Source organism: Phyllostomus hastatus, unplaced genomic scaffold, assembly GCF_019186645.2.
Source record: "Phyllostomus hastatus isolate PE091 unplaced genomic scaffold, TTU_PhHast_1.1 phas_contig_40, whole genome shotgun sequence".
NCBI classification, from domain to species: Eukaryota; Metazoa; Chordata; class Mammalia; order Chiroptera; family Phyllostomidae; genus Phyllostomus; species Phyllostomus hastatus.
The window spans coordinates 30,751,928-30,772,289 of record NW_025333872.1 but is presented as its reverse complement, the minus strand read 5'-3'; the positions used below and the strand labels follow the sequence as shown (position 1 = coordinate 30,772,289).

Sequence of the window (20,362 nt, the reverse complement as noted above, 5' to 3'; positions counted from 1 at the left end):
AAGGACTTTTTTTTTCCCCTACACATCCTAGCTTCCTGACTAAAAATCTGGCACCAAGTCTCTCTTGATTTGCTGGGTACAGGTCAACGAGGAAGGCTGGGGTTGGGCAATGTTTCTTGATACATTTGTGATTAGTTTAAATGAGGAGAATTAAAGGTCCAAACCTACAGACCTAATTAATAAGGTTGCATCCCACTGTTTTTTAATCACTGTTCTGCTTGTTACTTTTTAGTTATTGAACCTCCCTCAGATTTGGTTGCAACAGAAGTTTCATCAAAATACATTAAGCTAAGTTGGACCCCATCTCCTAGCCCAGTGACTGGATATAAAGTCCTCCTTATACCCATGACCACTGGAAGCCGCCAGCATGCTCTGAGTGTGGGGCCTCAGACTACCACACTCAGTGTTCGTGACCTCTCAGCAGACACGGAATACCAGATCAGTGTTTCTGCCATGAAGGGACTGACGTCCAGTGAACCTGTTTCAATAATGGAGAAGACTCAGCCAATGAAAGTTCAAGTGGGTAAGTTAATAGGTGATGATTGGGTTTGGAATAAGTGAAGGCCAATTTGATAGTATGTCTTACTGATTCAGATTTAATTTAAATCAAAGTATTTGCAATATACTGCTATATTTTCATGATTAATTCATACTTGTTGAATTTTATTTGGCTTTCTTTCTTTTTACAGAATGCTCACGTGGTGTGGATATAAAAGCCGATATTGTGTTTTTGGTTGATGGTTCGTATAGCATCGGGATTGCCAACTTTGTGAAAGTTAGAGCCTTTTTGGAAGTTCTAGTAAAAAGTTTTGAGATTTCACCAAATAGAGTACAGATAAGTCTTGTGCAGTACAGCCGGGATCCTCATACTGAGTTCACTTTGGAAAGATTCACCAAAGTTGAAGATATAATTGAAGCAATAAACACCTTCCCCTACAGAGGAGGATCTACAAACACTGGGAAAGCAATGACTTATGTCAGAGAGAAAATATTTGTGCCTAGCAAGGGTTCAAGAAGCAATGTACCAAAGGTCATGATTCTTATCACTGATGGCAAATCTTCAGATGCTTTCAGAGATCCTGCTGTAAAACTAAGGAATTCAGATGTCGAAATCTTTGCAGTTGGTGTGAAAGATGCTGTTCGTTCAGAATTAGAAGCTATTGCCTCTCCTCCTGCCGAGACCCACGTGTTCACAGTGGAAGATTTTGATGCTTTTCAGAGGATATCTTTTGAACTCACACAGTCCATCTGTCTTAGAATTGAGCAAGAATTGGCAGCTATAAAGAAAAAAGGTTAGTAGTCTTTGTAGATTAAAAGTTATCTCTTCATGAAAAAGAATTTTTTATTTTAAAATTGTAGATAATATACTTCTTGAATTCTAAAAAGAATTCCATAAAATATACAGGAAAAAATAAATTTCCTATGTTATTGAAAACCATTAAAGTTAGTTTACTTAACCTTGAGATGTGACTTTCTCTTAGACATTTTTGCTTTATAGAGTCATGAGATGTTTCTGATCCTAGATGTTCAACCAGGGCTAGGAACGAGCTTTGTCATACCTATTTATCATATCCAATTCAATGCCCATTAATTGAATGTCTACTCTGTGCTAGATGCTGAGCTAGGTTCTTTGAATCAAGGACAACTAGACTATAGTCCTGGACCTTTGAATTATTTTATACATTCTCTTTCCTGGACCAGTTTTGGGCATCCTTTCTTGCATCTGGGCTTCCTTGTCCCTCTTGTTTTCCTTTGTCCAAGTTCCTTTTTTCAGCATTCAGTTATACATCTCATCTCTCATCAAGCCTTTCTTACTTGTTCTGGTGCTATAACATCACTTTCACTCATTTGATGTTCATATGTGCTGCTTTGTTTTGTTGATGATTTTACATTCTCTTGTCTCTCCATTTCTTTGTATGTCCTCTGAAGACAGGCTGAGTGCCTTAAACATTGCCTCTTCCTATGTTTTAGTTTAATAACTGTTCTATCATTAGGAAAAATTTCTCAATTATTACATTGAAATAAAGTGTTTACTACCAAAGGTTAATATGTGATTAATCGCCTGGGATGAATGGGAACATTTTGATGGTTTATTATAGGCCTTTTACTATCTAAAATCCCAGCTGTGGGCAGGACCATTGCATTACAGCTTTGTCTTAACAAACTCAAGATTCGAATTCAATTTTAATTAGTCATTTAAACCACATAACTTAGTATTACGAATGGTCAAAACACATGATCAGCACCTCCTTGTAGGGCTGTTCGAGGTCTTCTCTCTGTGCTCACATGTGGAATACCTCCTCACTACATCAGTCTCAGTGACCACTCTCCCAAATGACTCAGCCGCTTTAGGAATATGTAGTAATTAAGTCCAATTTAGCTTTATAAGTTTAAAAATTTTAAACTATGTCCTTCTTTTTTTAAATTAGCTTATGTACCTCCAAAGGATCTTAGCTTTTCTGAGGTGACTTCTTACAGTTTTAAAACTAACTGGTCACCCGCTGGAGAAAATGTTTTTTCCTACCACATCACCTACAAAGAAGCTACTGGGGATGACGAGGTCACAGTGGTGGAGCCAGCATCGAGCACCAGCGTTGTCCTCAACAACCTGAAGCCAGAGACCCTGTACTTGGTCAATGTGACTGCGGAGTATGAAGATGGCTTCAGCATTCCCCTAACTGGAGAGGAGACCACTGAAGAAGGTATGATGGGGTTTCTGCCACTGTTTTCCAAAAACTGGCAATTTATTGTAGAACAAAGTTACCATTTGAAATAACAGTCTGCTTATAGTTCAGAATTGTGAATGCCTTTGTAAGACTCAGCCTCTTTAAAGTACAGCTATTCATAAATCTTCTTAAAAGGAGAAAAAAAGCCTTTTAAGTAAAAAGCCCTAGATTTACTTTGGTGAATTTGAGGTTAATAGACATGGAGAACTGTTAATAATTATAATTATAATTATAATTATAATTATAGCATTTTCTGTCTCACATTTCAATAGTTTCATGCTCAATTGCTTCTGAAACTGCCTTACTTTATCTATGGATCTGATGACAAATATATATTACCAAATGTTTTCTTTTTTAATTGTGGTAAAGTTTATATAACATAAGATTTACCATTTTAACAATTTTGAAGTGTACATTCAGTAGCATTTATATTGTGCTACCATTACTACATCTATCTCCAGAATTTTTTTTATCCTGCAAAACTGAAACTCTGTACCCATTAAACAATGAACCCCTATTTCCCTTCCTCCCCCCTCCACCTGGAAACCACTATTTTACTTTCGGTTTCTATGGATTTGACTACTTTACATACCTCATATGAGTAGAATCATACAGTATTTGTCCTTTTGTGACTGGCTTATTTCACTTAGCATCATGTCCTCAAGGGTAATCCATGTTGTAGTGTGTGTCAGAACATCCTTTCTTCTATGGCTGAATGGCACTTTACTGGATGCATAAATGGTGTTTTGTTTATTCATTCACCCACACAGATACTGTGGTTGCTTTCACCTTTTAGCTATTGTAAATAACGCTGCTGAGAGCACGAGCACACAAATTTTATCAGATATTTTAAGCAGTGTTTGTTTAGATATGTTCTCTTTTCTAGGTAGAATTGAATACTTTCTGATTCATTACATTTGACATTTAAAAGGTACTGATGAACCTGGTTGGGAGGACTAAGACCAGACCATTACTTTTTCAGATAAATATAGTGAACAAGATGTCAATTGTTCTTCTCTATTTTTATTGGGGATAAGAGAAGAGGCTGAAACAGCACAGTGAAGAGTTCAAGATTGTTACAAAGAAGTATTTGCTGATGGGGAAGGCACAGGTTGACATACATTGCTGATAAAAGCTAGAGAATATTTTTTTCCCTGAAAGATTTTTCAAATAAAATTGATGTTTTCTGCTGCACATGGTTTAGGTATATTTCTACTCAAAGGCCAGCAAATGTACTAAATTGCCTAAGGTGTCTTATGAGTTTTGTGATTGTATGACTTACAAGTCCATCCTTAGATATTCGTGACTCTCTCATGATTCCTCTGTAATGTCCACATTACCTCTTCTTGAACTTGGCCCTTGTTCTTCAGCACTTTGGCATGGGGATGGGAATATGCCTCAAGAGCAAATTTTGGTCTACAAGGTTTTTGAGTATAGGTGATTACATTCATATATACTCTGGCTTTTGCTCATTGGGTTACCACAGCAGAACTTGGTAATGCCTTTCCGGTTCTGTTGGTCTGTAGTGAAATCTGAGATTTAAATTTATCTAGTCAATGAGGAAATTTCTGATGCAGTACCCTTATTAAACTAGCAATGATTGAGGTCCTGACAGATGTCAGGTACTATGATAATTGATTTCCAGGGATTATCTCATTTAACCACTTCAATAATCCCATTAAGTAGTCACATTTTTACTGTGGAGTAATCTGAGGCTCAGAATTACATGTCTATTAAGCTTCAGGTGAGTATTCAAACCCATCAATTTATTGTCTCATTCAGGAGGACTAATTTAGTCTTTTGCCTTATAATAAAAAAAATGAATCATGGATGCAAGGCCATCAACAGCCATTTCTTTCTTTTCTTGAAAGAGATAATTTCTCTCTCCTTGATGTGCTGGGTGTTTAGGTGAAGGTGTGATTGTGGAGAGGTGCATGCAGGCATGTTGCACTGGGGTTTCACCCCAGCGGATCGAGCAGACAATAACCTGTAGTTCATTTCCTGAATGTGTTGTCCATGTGGACAGATTCCCTGTTAAACAAATGGGGGTCATTTAAACATGTTTACTAACCCCAAAGCCAAATAATGTTCTCATTTGGGTTTAATAAAAATCTGTGGATGTTACCCACATTGCAATTGAACCTCAAGATTTAGATCTAACTAGCATTCATGAAGTACCTATAATGTGTTAGGTCCAACATGTAAATGGACATGTTACCTAACATGACTTAACAGTCATGTTACCTGTACAGTCATTATTCTGCAAGTCAAATGACTGTACAGGTAACAAGTTAGTTATGGTGCTGACTGGAAGAAACAGTTCATTTGAATGGGCAAATGAGGTAGACCTGGGTGTCAGGTATTATTTTCTACTTTCCTGAGAAAATCTGGTGAGAGTGAAAGCCTTGGTTACTTATATTTGAAGAAACAAAATGTATTTATTTTTGAATTTTATGTCAATATGAATTTATCATTTAATAGAGTATTTGTGATTCTAAAAGGTTACTATTATATATGCCTCTTTATTTGATTAGAAAGTTAACAGCACCTACTCTGTTTCTGGATATCACATTTGTTTGCTGTTTCAGACTCTAGTGAGTGTCTGGCTAAATGAATGCAGTAACCAGGGTGTTTGTCAAAAAACTGCATATGGGTTTGTTTAGGGCAATGCTATAATTTAGTGATCAAGAGCTAGTTTTGTACTTTTCATGTAAAATCAGTCAACTGTTTTTAAAATTTCAGTAAAAGGAGCGCCTCGAAACCTAAAAGTGACAGATGAGACTACAGACAGCTTTAAAATTACTTGGACCCAAGCTCCAGGGAGAGTTTTAAGGTACCGAATTATATATAGACCAGTTGCTGGTGGAGAAAGCAAAGAAGTTACCACTCCAGCCAACCAAAGGAGAAGAACCTTGGAGAACCTGACTCCAGACACAAAATATGAAGTCTCTGTAATTCCTGAATATTTCTCAGGACCTGGCTCTCCACTCACTGGAAATGCAGCCACCGAAGAAGGTAGAGAAATATCCTGACTGTATGGTAATAACTAAAATCTCAGACTGCAGGAGAGACTTTGGACAACGCTCCACATGCTACAAGCTCTGAGACACTCAGTCTCAATTATCTGAGTATTTTAGACTACTACTTTTAGAATTCAGTTACTGAAATTTTTGACTTACAGTATTTATTCATGTTGGTAGAACTTGAATGCTATAGCATGGTCTAAATATTCCATTAAAATGTTATTAAATATTTTAATATAAATTTAAAGATGGCTAGGGATTAAAAATCAAACTGCTATGCATCACTAAAACAGATTATATACTACTTCTTCAGGAAGATTTCAGAATACCAACTTAAATGGTGTAGGTTCTGATATTTGTGGCCAATTGTTATTTAATGTTATTCATTGAGAAAAATTAAGGCATTCATAATTTAAATTTTATTCCCTATTTTTAAAGTTTTTAAAATATAACAATAATATTAACAACATATTAGTAATAATGAACAGTAATTGAGCACCTATGTGTGTCAGGTTCTGTTTAAAGAGCTTTTCATATACTACCTCATTTAACCCTTGATAGAGTTTATGAAGTTGTTATTATTATTCTTCCAGTTTTACCAGAAAATCAAGGCTAAGGAAGCTAAATAATAACTCAGACTCATGTTGCTAATAAGCCGTGTATCTAAGTTTGGGGACTTTGGCATCCTTGTGCAGGCGTTCACAGGGAATAGCCATCCTAGCTCCTCCTGCATCGCTCTTTCTGTCCCTGCGTAATGTAGCTATTGAGCCTTTCCTGTGCAGACCTTTGTCTTTCCACTCGCTTTCTTCCCTTTTCTCTTTCTCATTGGGGATCTAGGGCTCTTTGTGCTGGCATCATAAAAAGACTCAGTGACTCCTTATCTATCTGATTTCTGGAGTAGAAGTGGCTGGCTGTTGTGTGCCCTGTGGAGAGTGTCACAAAGTTGGGTGCCTTGACACCCTTCAGGGGCAACATAGTCACTCTGCCAGTTAAGTCATGAAATGCTGAACATAGTAGCAAAGGGATGGGCAGCCCCTGAGTTTCACCAGCTCCTGAGGCCAAACCGCATTTAGGCTGTTTCCTCTCTTATGTATTATTTCGGGAACAGCATTATTTTTATCATTTATCATTTTTATTACATTAGTGTATTTTCCTGGCCATTACATTTAGATGTTCAGAGCATTATGCCAATGAACCCCTTCCTAATTGAAGATTTATTAGAGGAGTTAAAAACATTGTGATACTAATCAACATATATATATATATACATATATGAACCTGAACCATATATATACATATATGAACCATATATATACATATATATATATATATATATATATATATATATATATATATATATATAAAATAGTGCTTTGTTCCACTTTTAGAGAGAACCTTATAGTTTTTTGCATGATGGAGTCCACACATGGAAGATTTTAACTGTGTAAACACAGCAGGGGAATTAGATGTCTTTGCTTTGTTGCCTCTACCATGCGGAGCCTAGTTTAGAAGTGCTTGAACTCTGTCGGCCAGTCAACACTCAAAATTGCCAAATTCTCACCCAGGATATAAATTTAATTTTACACACACATGCATGTAAAGTAACAAAAGGTTTTTCAAGTCATTTTATTAAATAATGAGTTTTGATTTTCTTTTTTAATGAAGTTAGAGGGAACCCAAGAGATTTAAGAGTTTCTGACCCTACCACATCAACTATGAGATTATCTTGGAGTGCGGCACCAGGAAAAGTGAAACAATATCTCGTCACATACACCCCAGTGGCAGGAGGTGAAACTCAAGAGGTCACTGTGAGGGGAGACACAACCAATGCTGTGCTGAGACAACTGAACGAAGGGACACGATACACCTTGTCTGTGACGGCCTTGTATGCATCTGGGGCTGGAGATGCCCTTTTGGGAGAAGGAACAACACTTGAAGGTAATTACTGTTATAGTTTATAAAAATCCCTCAGTTTGTCTGTGGTTGCATTTAGGAAACTTAAAATGTTTTTAGTGAATGAAATCTGGAAATGTGCAGTTCTTTTCCTTAAGAGAAATTTGTATTGAATAATAAGTAATCATCAAATTGCCTCTTATTCAGAGATGTAGAATGTAAACAACTGAAAAATTGAACTTGATTAGGAAGAAGTGTATTGGGGAGCTGAGCATAATAAGGCCTTAGAAATGTGTCTGTAGTGCCATGGGTCGGTTAAATGCAGAATAGGTGTGTGACACTCAGAGCGGGAAGGCAACTTGGGAAACATCTGTGGGTGGCGAGGGTTTGGGTGGTCCAAGGTCACACAGCTGTTTTTCACCCAAAAGCAGATAGGAACCCTTTTCTGGTTCTCAGTTTCTTTTCAGTCACCATGCAGGAAAGCATTCATGATAATTTGAGGAACTTGAAAATCTGAGTTTCTCTTTGTTTGTTTTCCAAATGTCCTCTAAAATTCAGTCGCTTGTTAGAAGTTCAAAGTTAATGCTGTACTTAGTAAGAACCATTAACAAGACTGGAGCTCCTTCCTTGGTTCTCTAGAGTAAATTGTTGGCAGGCTTCATCATGTCTTTTAGGATCTCTTGAAATTTAATAGCCCCTTAGCATTAACTCACCACAACTACAAAGTAAGTCATGTAGGAGAGACAAAAGTATAGATTTAACTTAACCACAGTGAGTATGGAATACAATGTTAGAAGGAAATATCAGTGGATGATTACCAAGATGAGTCAGCACCGTGGTTGGGGACCTACATGGAAAATCAGGCATATTTCCCTTCCCTTCCCTTCCCTTCCCTTCCCTTCCCTTCCCTTCCCTTCCCTTCCCTTCCCTTCCCTTCCCTTCCCTTCCCTTCCCTTCCCTTCCCTTCCCTTCCCTTCCCTTCCCTTCCCTTCCCTTCCCTTCCCTTCCCTTCCCTTCCCTTCCCTTCCCTTCCCTTCCCTTCCCTTCCCTTCCCTTCCCTTCCCTTCCCTTCCCTTCCCTTCCCTTCCCTTTCCTTTCCTTCTTATCACTGTCTTTTAAATGACTTACTTAAAAACGGTGATAGGAATAAAACAAATCTGAAGTATTTTTTGTCATGTGAAACCACAATGATATTTGGCAAAATATCCATCAAATTTGATGGATCCAGGAATTTGGAGGGTCGTAGATGTTTTAATTAGCAGGGACAAGGCCTACAGTAGGCAGTTTTGGTTAAAGCTTCAAGACTTAGTCAAGAATTAAAAGCAAATAAACAAAAAAATTCTAATTAAAATTCTCTCTGTAATAGTGATTATTACAGAGAGATTATTACATTTACATTACATAAAGAGTTTAATTTCAATAGTCCATGAAATTTATTTTTAGAACTGGATTTAAATGAAATATTAAATATTTGTGTGTAAAATACTGATGATCAGAAGAGTCCTGGTTTGGTTACTGAGCCATGTGACTTTGAAATAATTCCTTAGCCTTTCTGAGCCTCAGTTTACTCATCTATAAAGAGGGAATGATTATTATTATCCCTTCCTACCAGACCTGTGCAGATCAAATGGGAGAATGCAAGTGAAACTCTCTGGGAACTATAAAATACTGTATGTATATAATTTTATAAAAAAGAAATAACATTAACTTTGGACCTGATATCTAATACTTTTGTGTTTCAGAGATATTGATTGGCTATACTAAAGTTTTGAAAATAATAAGAGTTAGAAATAGAAATTGCCTTCATTAGATTGCCACAATCCAAACCATAAGAGCATGTGATGTTTATATCTGGAGCAACATCCAGAATTTATGAGAAGTTTGTCTTTTTCTTTTGACTTTTTGAAATTCTCTTTCTCATATGCTTTCCAGAGGTTTTCAACATAGATAACAATCTACAGGAATTTTATTCCTGTTTTCTTTTTTAAATTATTATTATTTTTACTGTTCAATTATAGTGGTCCCCATTTTTCTCCCATTACTCTCCTCTGCCCTACCGACCCCCACCTTCCACTTTCAATCCTTCCTCCCATTGTCTTGTCTATGGGTTCTTTATACATGTTCCTTGACTTGACCCTTTCCCTTTCCCCTGTTGTCTCCCTCCCCTTACCCCTCTGGTTTGTTCTTTATTTCCATGTCTCTGGCTCTATTTCGCTTACTTGTTTTGTTGATTAGGTTCCACTTGTAGGTGAGATCATATGGTATTTGTCTTTCACTGACTGGCTCATTTCACTTAGCATAATACTTTCCAGCTCCATCCATACTGTAGCAAAGGGTAGGAGCTCCTTCTTTCTTTCTGCTGCATAGAATTCCATTCTGTAAATGTACCACAATTTTTTGATCCACTCATTCACTAATGGGCACTTAGGCTGTTTCCAGCAGTTGACTATTGTAAATTGTGCTGTTATGAACATTGGGATGCACAGTCTTTTGAACTGGTGTTTTCGGATTCTTAAGGTATAATACCAGCAGTAGAATTGCTGAGTCAAAAGGCAGTTCCAACTTTGTTTTTTGAGGAAATTCCATACTGTTTTCCACAGTGGCTGAACCAGTCCACATTCCCACAAACAGTGCACAAACAGTGCATGAGGGTTCCCTTTTCTCCACAGCCTTTCCAACACTTGTTTGTTGATTTGTTTATAATGGCCATTCTGACTGGTGTAAGGTGGTATCTCACTGTGGTTTTAATTTGCATCTCACTGATGGCTAGTAGTGCTGAGCATCCTTTCATATGCATATGAGCCCTCTGCATGTCCTCCTTGGAGAAGTGTCTGTTTAGGCACTTTGCCTATTTTTTAATTGGATTATTTGTCTTCCTGGTGTGGGGTTATGTAAGTTCTTTATATATTTTGGAGATCAAACCCTTGTTCAACATAGCCTTGGCAAATATGTTCCCCCATACCATCAGTTCCCTTTTTATTTTGGTGATGTTTTCTTTAGCTGTGCAGAAGCTTTTTAATTTGTTGAAGTCCCATTTGTTTATTCTTTCCTTTATATTCCTAGCCCTAAAAGATATATTGGTGAAGACATTGCTGCGTGGGGTATCTGACATTTTATTGCCTATGTTCTCTTCCAGGACTTTTATGGTGCCATGACTTATATTTAAGTCTTTTATCCATTAAGTTTATTTTGGTGTATGGTGTAAGTTGGTGGTCTAGTTTCACTCTGTTACATGTATCTGTCCATATTTCTCAGCACCATTTATTTATTAAGGAGGTTATTTTTACTCCATTGTATACTCCGGTCCCCTTTCTTGAATGTTATTTGAACAGAGAGACTTGGGTTTATTTCCGGGCTCTTGATTCTGTTCCATTGATCCATGTGTCTGTTCTTATGCCGGTACCAGACTGTTTTGATTACAGTGGCCTTGTAATATAGTTTGATATCAAGTATTCTGATCCCTCCTACCTTGTTCTTCTGTCTCAAAATTGCTCATGCTATTCAGGGTCATTTATGGTTCCATATGAATTTTTGAAATATTTGTATGTCTGTGAAATATATCCTTCATATTTTGATAGGGATTACATTGAATCTATAGATTGCTTTGGGTAGTATGGGCATTTTAATGATGTTAATTCTTCCATAAACATGGTATTTGCTTCCATTTATTTGTGTCTTCCTTAATTTCTTTCTTCAGCATTCTGTAGTTTTCTGAGTACAGGTCTTTTATCTCCTTGGTTAAGTTTATTCCTAGGTTCTTTAATTTTCTTGTTGCATGTAACTTTTAACTTTCTGATATTCTTCTGCTTTTTCTTACTTAAAAAGTATATTCACAGTCAACCAAAATTCTTGATTCTAAAAATTATAGCATTTTTGCTAAATTAATATGTAAACAAACTGAAAACAAAATACATATTTTACTTTAATAGCAAACACAGTCTGCTGGGCTGTGATTTTTCTAGACTAGGTGTGTAGTTAAATGGTATAATTTTATAGTTTTGTGGAAGTGGTGTAAAAAATGTACCAACCTGTGTACACATGTGAGTTTGTGCTTGGCACCTGTTTGATAAAAACTTACCTTGTATAAGGAACATACATGAACAGTAAAATATATTTTAAAAATTACTTTTTCATTTCCTGATGAGACATGCTAGATGATTTACAAGTTTTCTTTAAAAATACAGTTAATTCATAACTCAATTGTCAAAATATTTTTTTTCATTTACACCAATCTCTTTATCATTATGAAGGATTACATTAAATGCTGCCAGGCTGATTTTATTAACATATTTATTCCATTGCATTATGTGTGGTAAACTTGACAAATATGTGAAAACATACTTGTGACTAAATTAAAATAATAGAAGATTTTTGTCCCTGGTTATTCCATTTCATTTTATTGTATTAACTCAGCCAAATCCACATACCATATACAGGAATAGGATATGATGGTAAATGCAGGGGATGGAAAGCCCAGAAACAAAGCCAGGCAACTGCTTTTGAGGGCTGCTGTTTTTCTAATCTGTTTTTCTCTTGGGAGAGGAGGTGGTAAGAGGCTACCTTGAAGGAATGTTTCTTTCATCCAGAGGCATGGTTCAGTGGGCAAGAGCATTCTGTATGTTGAAAATTTTATAGTTTGTCTAAAGGGCATCCTATTCAATTCAGAAAGAATTAAACAAATATTTAGTGTGGTATACAACCATCACTAACTTAAATCTGTTTGCTAGTGCTTTCTTGAAATGCAGCCAATGATCAGAAAATTTCCCTGTCCTTGGAAGTGAGATTTATTAGCATTGGCATTGGGGAAGTTCATGGTTGGCTCTAGTACTGTATGAAATAGAATCACAAAGGCAAAATTCATTACTATTTCATATCCAAACTTCAGAGGAATCTGAGCACAAACCATTAGGTTTGATTTACTTTGTTTTTTTCCTCCTCCTGTTGTTGTTAAAGTTGATTTAATACACTTAGTAAAACACTGTTGTAGATGTTAAGTGCACTTTATGTTTGGTAGAACTTTTACTTGTCACTGTTAGTGTTTAGAGAGAGGAAAACCTGTTCTTATAAACCTTGAACTGAATAATGCCCATTTTAATTCAGAATTTTACCACACATGAATGAAAATTTTAATGTTCCTTCCTGGCTTTGGAAAAGATGACTTTTGAGAATATCCTTTGTTTCAGTTGCTATAGCAACCTGCCAATGTCCTAGACATGAATGGCTTCCTGTACACTACACCACGCTAACTCAGCTGACATTTTGTTACAATAAGGTTTTTAGCACATCAAGGAATTCCTCTGCGGGATGTTGAGTAGTAACGGGGCCTCTCCAAGATGGTCTAAACAAGGCCTCTGTTTTCCTAGACTTACTGCTGCCTCATAACTGGAAAAAATCATACATTCTGGGTATAGCTGCTCTGATGTTTCCAGGGAACTAGCACACTCAGCAAACAGTTATTCATATTTCCTTTTCTGCAAATTAATGGCTCATCAGAGAAAAATCTAAATCAAATTGGAGAGGAGACAATTGTGGAAGAAATGTCACTAGCTTTGAAGTTGAAGGGTGATTTAATTGTTAAGAGGTTTTTTAGACCTACATATTACTTAAAGTAATGAGGTTCACTTATCACTAGTGAACTTTGTCCTTTTGAATGGTGGCTCTAATTCATTGCTTGTAAATCAAATGTTTTTTCCACGTGAGCACTATCCAGAAGGAGGTCTTCTGCATTCTGCTATGGAAAGTTGGATGACTTTTGAGTTAAACCCTAACGGAAAAGACAAATTGATTTAGAAGAGGGTTTACATTACATTTTCAATTTAACTTCTATTTTTGAAAGTGGTATGTGAAACTCAATGAAAGCTGGCTGGAACAATCTATAAGATGAAATACAGTTTCATTTCATTATGATTAATTTTTCAGTTATCATCATTGGCTAATTTGTATTATAATTATATTTGAATTGGATGATGATTTGCTTTTCAGAAAGCAAATGGAAAAGGGCTAAGGAAACATAGGAAAGTTACTTAAATCAGGCATTGGTTCTTTGGCCTCGTGTATGGAAAAAAGTAGGAATCAACCCCTGTGGATGTTCAAATCATGAGAAATGCACCTGTCTGAATTACTTCCCACAGCAGAGCATGGAGGTGCATGCAAGCAGGCACGAGAAGAATGCCTTTCGAATTTCTGTTAATACGCTTTATAATCAAAGTGGAAACACTGAGTATCAAAGTTTCGAAAACTGATGAATTTTGTATGTTTAAATTTATGATTAAAAGAATTGTTATTCCTTATTCCTACACTGGTACTATGCTGAGGAGAATAAGGTAGAAAGGAGAACTATTGAGAAGAAATCAAAGGAATAAAGATGAAGGCATACCATCAGTGTAGAAGATGATTGCTTTGAAATGATTGCCAAGAATTCTGTTATTTGAGATAAAAGTAATATACAAAGCACTGGCATATAGTCCAGAATCATGAGATTAAATTATTATTGAAAACAATATCACTTCGTTAGAGAGCTCGAACAAGCCAAAACATCATAAACCACGCATTTGTAAGTCTTGGGGCAGAGGGAGAGGAGGCACTCAGGGAGGGAGGGAGCCTTGTAGGAGCGGAAGCTGACCCAGGCTTGGGGAAAAGCAGTGACAGAGTGGCAGACAGTCTGCTGGGGCTGGTTGCTGTGGACTGTCACCATTGCTTCCCCTTCTGAGGGACAGTAGTGGCTACTGGCTTGTCTTATGACATCTTCCCTTTCTTAATCTCTCTCTCTTTTCTCTTCCATCCCAGGTATTGTAAAAAGAGTCTCTTTCCCAAACCCAATCTAATGAAACCAAGACAAATAATCTCTTCCCATAGTTTTGATGTCTGAAATGTCCTAAACTGGGGACAAAACCTATACTTCCGTATATTAAACCAAACCAAATGCCTTGCGGGGCAACACTTGGATTGAGCCTCATTCATAGGAAAATGTGATGAAGTTTTGACTAAGAAGCATACAGGGTGGAGCAAAAGTAGGTTTACAGGTGTTTGTATGGGAAATAATACAATAGTTGATAAATAATAATAATACAAGAAGAAACTCTGTGTTTTGTGTACTCACACTGTAAACCTACTTTTGTCCCACTTTTTATATTGAGAACCATTTCCTTTTGAGACATGATGGAGGGGAGGAGAGAGTGATGAGCATCCCACCTGTGTTTGGGATGGAAAGGATGTGATGAGAAACTTCAGTCAACTTCTTAATTCTCTGAGGGTCAATATGTAGCCTATTTCACTACCTCAAGGGTGGTTTGTTGTGGGTGGCCACAGACGCATACAGTAAACCATCAAGCTGTCCTACACAGCATCACCATGTCCAACAAGTCTGACCAGCTTTGCTTTCACCACACATCTTTATTTTGACAGCACCTCATTGCAGACTGAAGGCAAGTGTGAGGGTTCCTTGCCACACTGATTAAGCACACCTTCCAAATAAGTGTCTCTTTAGGCCTCAGAAAAGAATAACAGAATGAAGGAAAAAGGAAGGAATGAGAAAAGAATAGAGAGTAGTGGAGGAATTAGAATCAGAGGAGATTTAGAAAGCATCAGGACTTAGCATAATGTCTCCAGATATTCCAGTTTACTTGATTTGGGCATGGCCTTGTCTTTGACTCTCCAAGGAGATTCTGTGTACCTGACTAGGTCTGGACCCCAGAATCCCACGATGTGACCTAGCCCACTGGTGGGCTGCTCAGCTGGTTGCACATCTAGTTTTAAAACCAGCGTGGCCACTTGGCAGCCTGCCAATTAAATCATAGGGTGCAATCCAGTTGTTTGATTTTTTTGGTGATCTAATATTTTGCCAAGCTAAAATTCCATTATAAAAAACTTCAAGGGTTATAAGTTTGATAAACTTTACTGTCATGAGTATATCATATTCTCAACATTTTTGGGTGTCATGCAGCAGCTGGAATACCCGACCCTCCTGTCTTTTTCAGAAAATAAGTCTATCAATGTGTTTGACAATAATATAAACTTAATATTTAGCAGTATTATCAAACTGTCTTACATATAAGAAGCTCATTGAAGTGGTTTATTTTTTTCAATCTTGGCCATTGGATTGAGTCATCTCTCTTCTTCCCTTGAATCCATGTTTTTTTTTTTTTGTCACTAACACAGAATGTTGCAATGCCAATGCCTGCAAATAATGCCTTATGTGACACATACAGAAACCATAATTTTTTTGAGGATCTTTTCTGTAATTGAGAACTTAGTGTTCACTTGACTTAGTGTTGTTAGCCATTAATTAGAACTCAGGAATATCTTCTAGTTAATATCTTATTTATATTTTAAAAAGTGCTTTTACAGATTCTTTTCAGGACATGGATTAAACCTTGCAAAAGCCTGTATTGCAATTTTGCTAGTATTTTTTTCTAGCTTTCAGGGCTTGAGAGTGTTAAAACAGTTGATTAAAATCCATGGGAATACATGGTTAGTGATTGAGGCTCCTTTTGTTGGTAGCTCAGAAATGTCTTTGTGAATATATTTTTGCTTCAAACACAATTCTCTTTTTATTATTTTCTCACAGTGAAATCATTAGCCTGTGTTTCTGGAGTTGATGTCTGTTGTCATGGGAATGTCACAAATGCAATGCTGTAGAAAGTGGGGAGAAAAATAGGCTGAGAAGCACAATCTTTGGGAAGACTAGAAGCTAAAATCATTGTTTTTGAATTACTCCAGTGTTAATTTGGAAGATAACTCCCACAGTCTACTAACTTTGGTTAGATATGTTTTGGGGACGTTATTAGTGTAATTTTTAGCTCATTTAAATTCAAAGCCAGTTATAAGTACAATTATTTTACAACAGCTGTCCCCAACACAATTTAGCAAATTTAGGAGGAGAGACACACATGAAAAGAGGCTGTCCATCAGCAAACGTGTGCTGCACACGTAAGCTTAGAGCCCAGTTGTGGGGACAGCAATGATTAAAAAAACAAGCAAGCAAACCCAAAACACCTGAACTAAACCAAACTAAAGAAAAAGTTTGTTTATTCCCCTGGAAGTAGAGAAAATATAAGGATGCATGGTCATTTAAATAGCAAATAAAGGTAAAGAAGACCTTTAGATGAAATTAGCCTCCAGTACGGAGGGGAAAAAAGTCAACATGTTCTTGAAAATAAGTATTCTTGCTTAAAGTGAAATATGTAACTAATTTCCCTTTAGAGATGAAGTGTTTTGTCAGCCGTTAAAGTTATTTAGAATGGAGTTAGAATTTTCCAGTTGCACTTGGGGTCTGGTAGGATGCCCAGCTTCTGTTTTGTTTATTTTTCCCCTCTAAAATGTACCGTATATGATAGGCTTTTGTTCTAGATTTCTTTTTCATTCATCGTTATCTTTGCTTTTAGTGTTGAAATTTAATTGTTCAAGAATATTTTTGATATATTCACTTTTATTCTTTGGTTGAAGTAAAATAATAGCCTTCAAAATTCTTGTAACGACATCACATATCATCATCTGGAATATACAATTATTGGTGAAATGTATGCTATAGAAGCAGATAGTTTTATATTTATGTCATACTGTGGCACAAACTCTAGTAAAGGTAGCCAATATAAAGTGACCTGTATATTTAACTTACATTTAAATTATGGAAAGTGAGGGTTTTATTGGACAACATCTGTGCCTCCTATTAAGTTGAGGTTTCCATATTTTTCCATTTGGGTTGTATTTTTTTAATGAAAGAACCAAAATTTAGTAGCAGACATTTTCGATCAGCTAGAACAAGTGGTGTGTTTTATTTTGATGACTAATGCTTTGAGGTTTTCCAGAAGAATTGGTGGTTTTTAGTTTCATTAGGGGTAAGCTGTATTGAAAGTTTGCACTTTTACTTTTTTAAACTGCCTGAACGAATAGTTTCCACCAAAAAATGATTGTTGGAATTAAGATTTGTAAGTGATATAAAATTGTTGAAGTTATTGTAAATCATACATTGAAACTGAGCTTATTTAAATTGGATCAGGGAGGAAAAGATGATGGTAAAGAAATAAAGATCTTTGTAAACAATGAGCTGTCATAAAGTGGACTAAAATGTGGTAAGATTTTGGAATCTAGATGCAGTTTTTCTTTGGAAAACTTTCTGTTAGGCATATACTCCATATTTGGATGTCATTCTTGTCCTGAAAGATCTTATTTTCTGACTACACAGATAGGGGCCAGGGTGATAAGTAGGAATCAGATATAATTCTAAAGTTTTATTTCATCAGTCTGTCCTATTGACAGAACAAGACAGTTGGCTCAGACAGGAAAAAAAGCAATTTTAGACAAACTGAGCTTGAGTCCAGCAAGTTAGGATGAAGGAATATTTACATATCTAGTAGCCATTAAAAATGATTCCCCTTGAATTTCTTTTCTAGAACGTGGTTCACCTCGGGATTTGATTACTAAGGACATCACTGACACATCCATTGGGGCTTATTGGACATCTGCTCCAGGAATGGTTCGAGGTTACAGAGTCTCATGGAAATCACTTTATGATGATGTTGAGGGTGGAGAGAAAAGTGTTCCTGAAGATGCAATTCATACTGTGATAGAAAATCTGCAGCCAGAGACCAAATACAAACTTTCAGTGTTTGCAGTTTACAGCAGTGGAGAAGGAGAACCTTTGAATGGAGAAGCCACAACTGAATGTAGGTAACATCACAAAATGTTTGTGTGTGTGTGTTGGTGCTGCCTATAGCTACTAGCTCAAGCAAGATGAAGTTGAACCACTTGCATTTTTTTCTTTGTATGATCATTGAGAACTAAACAATTAGGACCTTTAAAGAACGTGGTTTAGTCCTGGCTGGTGTGGCTCAGTGGATTGAGTGCTGGACTGTGAAGCAAAGAATCACAGGTTCGATTCCCAGTCAGAGCACATGCTTGGGTTGCAGGTCAGGTCCCCAGTAGGGGGTGCACAAGAGGAAACCGCACATTGATGTTTCTCTCCCTCTCTTTCTCCCTCATCTCTCTCTAAAAATAAATAAAACCTTAAAAAAAGAACATGGTTTAGCCCTGGCCAGTGTGACTTAGTGGGTTGCTGCATCATCCCATACACAAAAAAGGCTGGGGATTCAATTGCTGGTCAGGGCACATACCTAGGTTGCATGTTCCATCCCCAGGACACATATGGCAGGCAACCAATAGGTTTTTCTCTCTCACATTGATGTTTCTCTTTATCTCTTCCTTCCTCTCTAAAATTAATAAATATTAAAATAAAGGAATGTGGTTTAAATTCAGGTTTATTTAGTATTGAAAATTTATATACAACTTTGAAATATTGAATTTCTTCTAACTACCCATATTTCTCTCTTCCCACCCCCAATCCTCTCTCCTTTCTCCCTCCTGGTTGGAATGATCAGCTAGATAAGAAACTCAACTAGTAGAAAGAGCAGGAGCTATGGAGACAAAAAGAATTTGGACACATTTATAGCTATACAACTTTGGGCAAATCACTTAATCTTCTTTGAGCTTCAATTTTCTAATCTGTAGAATATAGTCTCTTAAGAGTTGTCCAGAGGATTGAATGAAACAATAATGTGCAAAGCACCAAACAAAGTGCCTGGCCACTAGAGACAATTGGGAAATGATAGTGGCTATTGAAATTGTGGTTATTATATACCCCAGAATAATGTTAGATTCTTCACTTCATTTCTACTGTAGTTGGTAAGGTTAAGTCAGTAGTCCACTTAGTTTTCTGGTGGCTCTGATTTACCCTAATCTCATTAATATTCTTTCTTATGAATAATTTTGAATGATGTACCATCATTTATAATCAGCTGGCTGGTGAAATATGTGTTCACATTTCTTTTTTTTTTAAGATTTTATTTTTATTTATTTTTAGAGAGGGAAGGGGGGGAGAGAGAGAGAGAGAGAGAGAGAGAGAGAAGCATCAATGTGTGGTTGCTGGGGGTCATGGCCTGCAACCCAGGCATGTACCCTGACTGGGGATCGAACCTGCAACATTTTGGTTCGCAGCCCACACTCAATCCACTGAGCTACGCCAGCCAGGGCTGTGTTCACATTTCTTAATTCTCTTTCTTAAAGTCATTTGTTAGCCATGGGCATTTCTCAGAATTTACTGGAGAAAAGTTTATTCCTTTTGTTTTGGGAAAATTTTGGAACAAGAAGAAAGAATAGGGAATTCTTGCATTTCTCTTTATTAGAAAGAAGTAGAGAAATTGGATGTTTTTTCTGGCTAAGAGCAATTTTAGTTAAGTCTTATATCTTGACTTTAAAGTTATTCTTAAAATAAAATATTTTGGTTTGAGTTTTCTGAAGAAATCATCTTTTCTTTTTTTAATAACTGGCAGACTCAGTTGGGTATGTCTAACCTTAAATTTGTTTCAAAATTAATGATATTTAAAAAATCAAGCCCCTTTTAGAAAATTTAAATAGACAAGCATATTTCTCAGATATTCACATGATTAGTTTACATGGTAATAAGTGAAATCTTATGTTTGAGTATATTGGCTGATATTGTTTAAGAACTGGCAGAAACTCATTTCTATTTCTAGCAGAAATTCATTTGTCATAAAGAGAAATCATATTGTAAACTTAGGCCAGATATGACACATAAAGCTAAATTTATTTGCAGGAATAAATATACAATTCATGTGGATGAGAAATTATTCAAGTATATATATTTAAAGGGAGGAAAATTTTTAAAGACTCTCCACCGTATCTTCTTCCCAAAAGACTGAGTTT

At 36.5% G+C, this 20,362-nt stretch overlaps 1 protein-coding gene across 1 annotated transcript in view; it reads left to right on the top strand.

The window, feature by feature from the left end:
* Positions 1-20,362, top strand: part of COL12A1 (collagen type XII alpha 1 chain) — a 111,984-nt gene that overhangs the window by 17,957 nt on the left and 73,665 nt on the right. The window contains exons 9-14 of the mRNA XM_045843384.1: positions 233-523; positions 690-1,292; positions 2,430-2,702; positions 5,469-5,741; positions 7,415-7,687; positions 18,034-18,306. Coding sequence (XP_045699340.1) covers positions 233-523; positions 690-1,292; positions 2,430-2,702; positions 5,469-5,741; positions 7,415-7,687; positions 18,034-18,306 — 1,986 coding nt within the window. The remainder of the gene's footprint in view (positions 1-232; positions 524-689; positions 1,293-2,429; positions 2,703-5,468; positions 5,742-7,414; positions 7,688-18,033; positions 18,307-20,362) is intronic.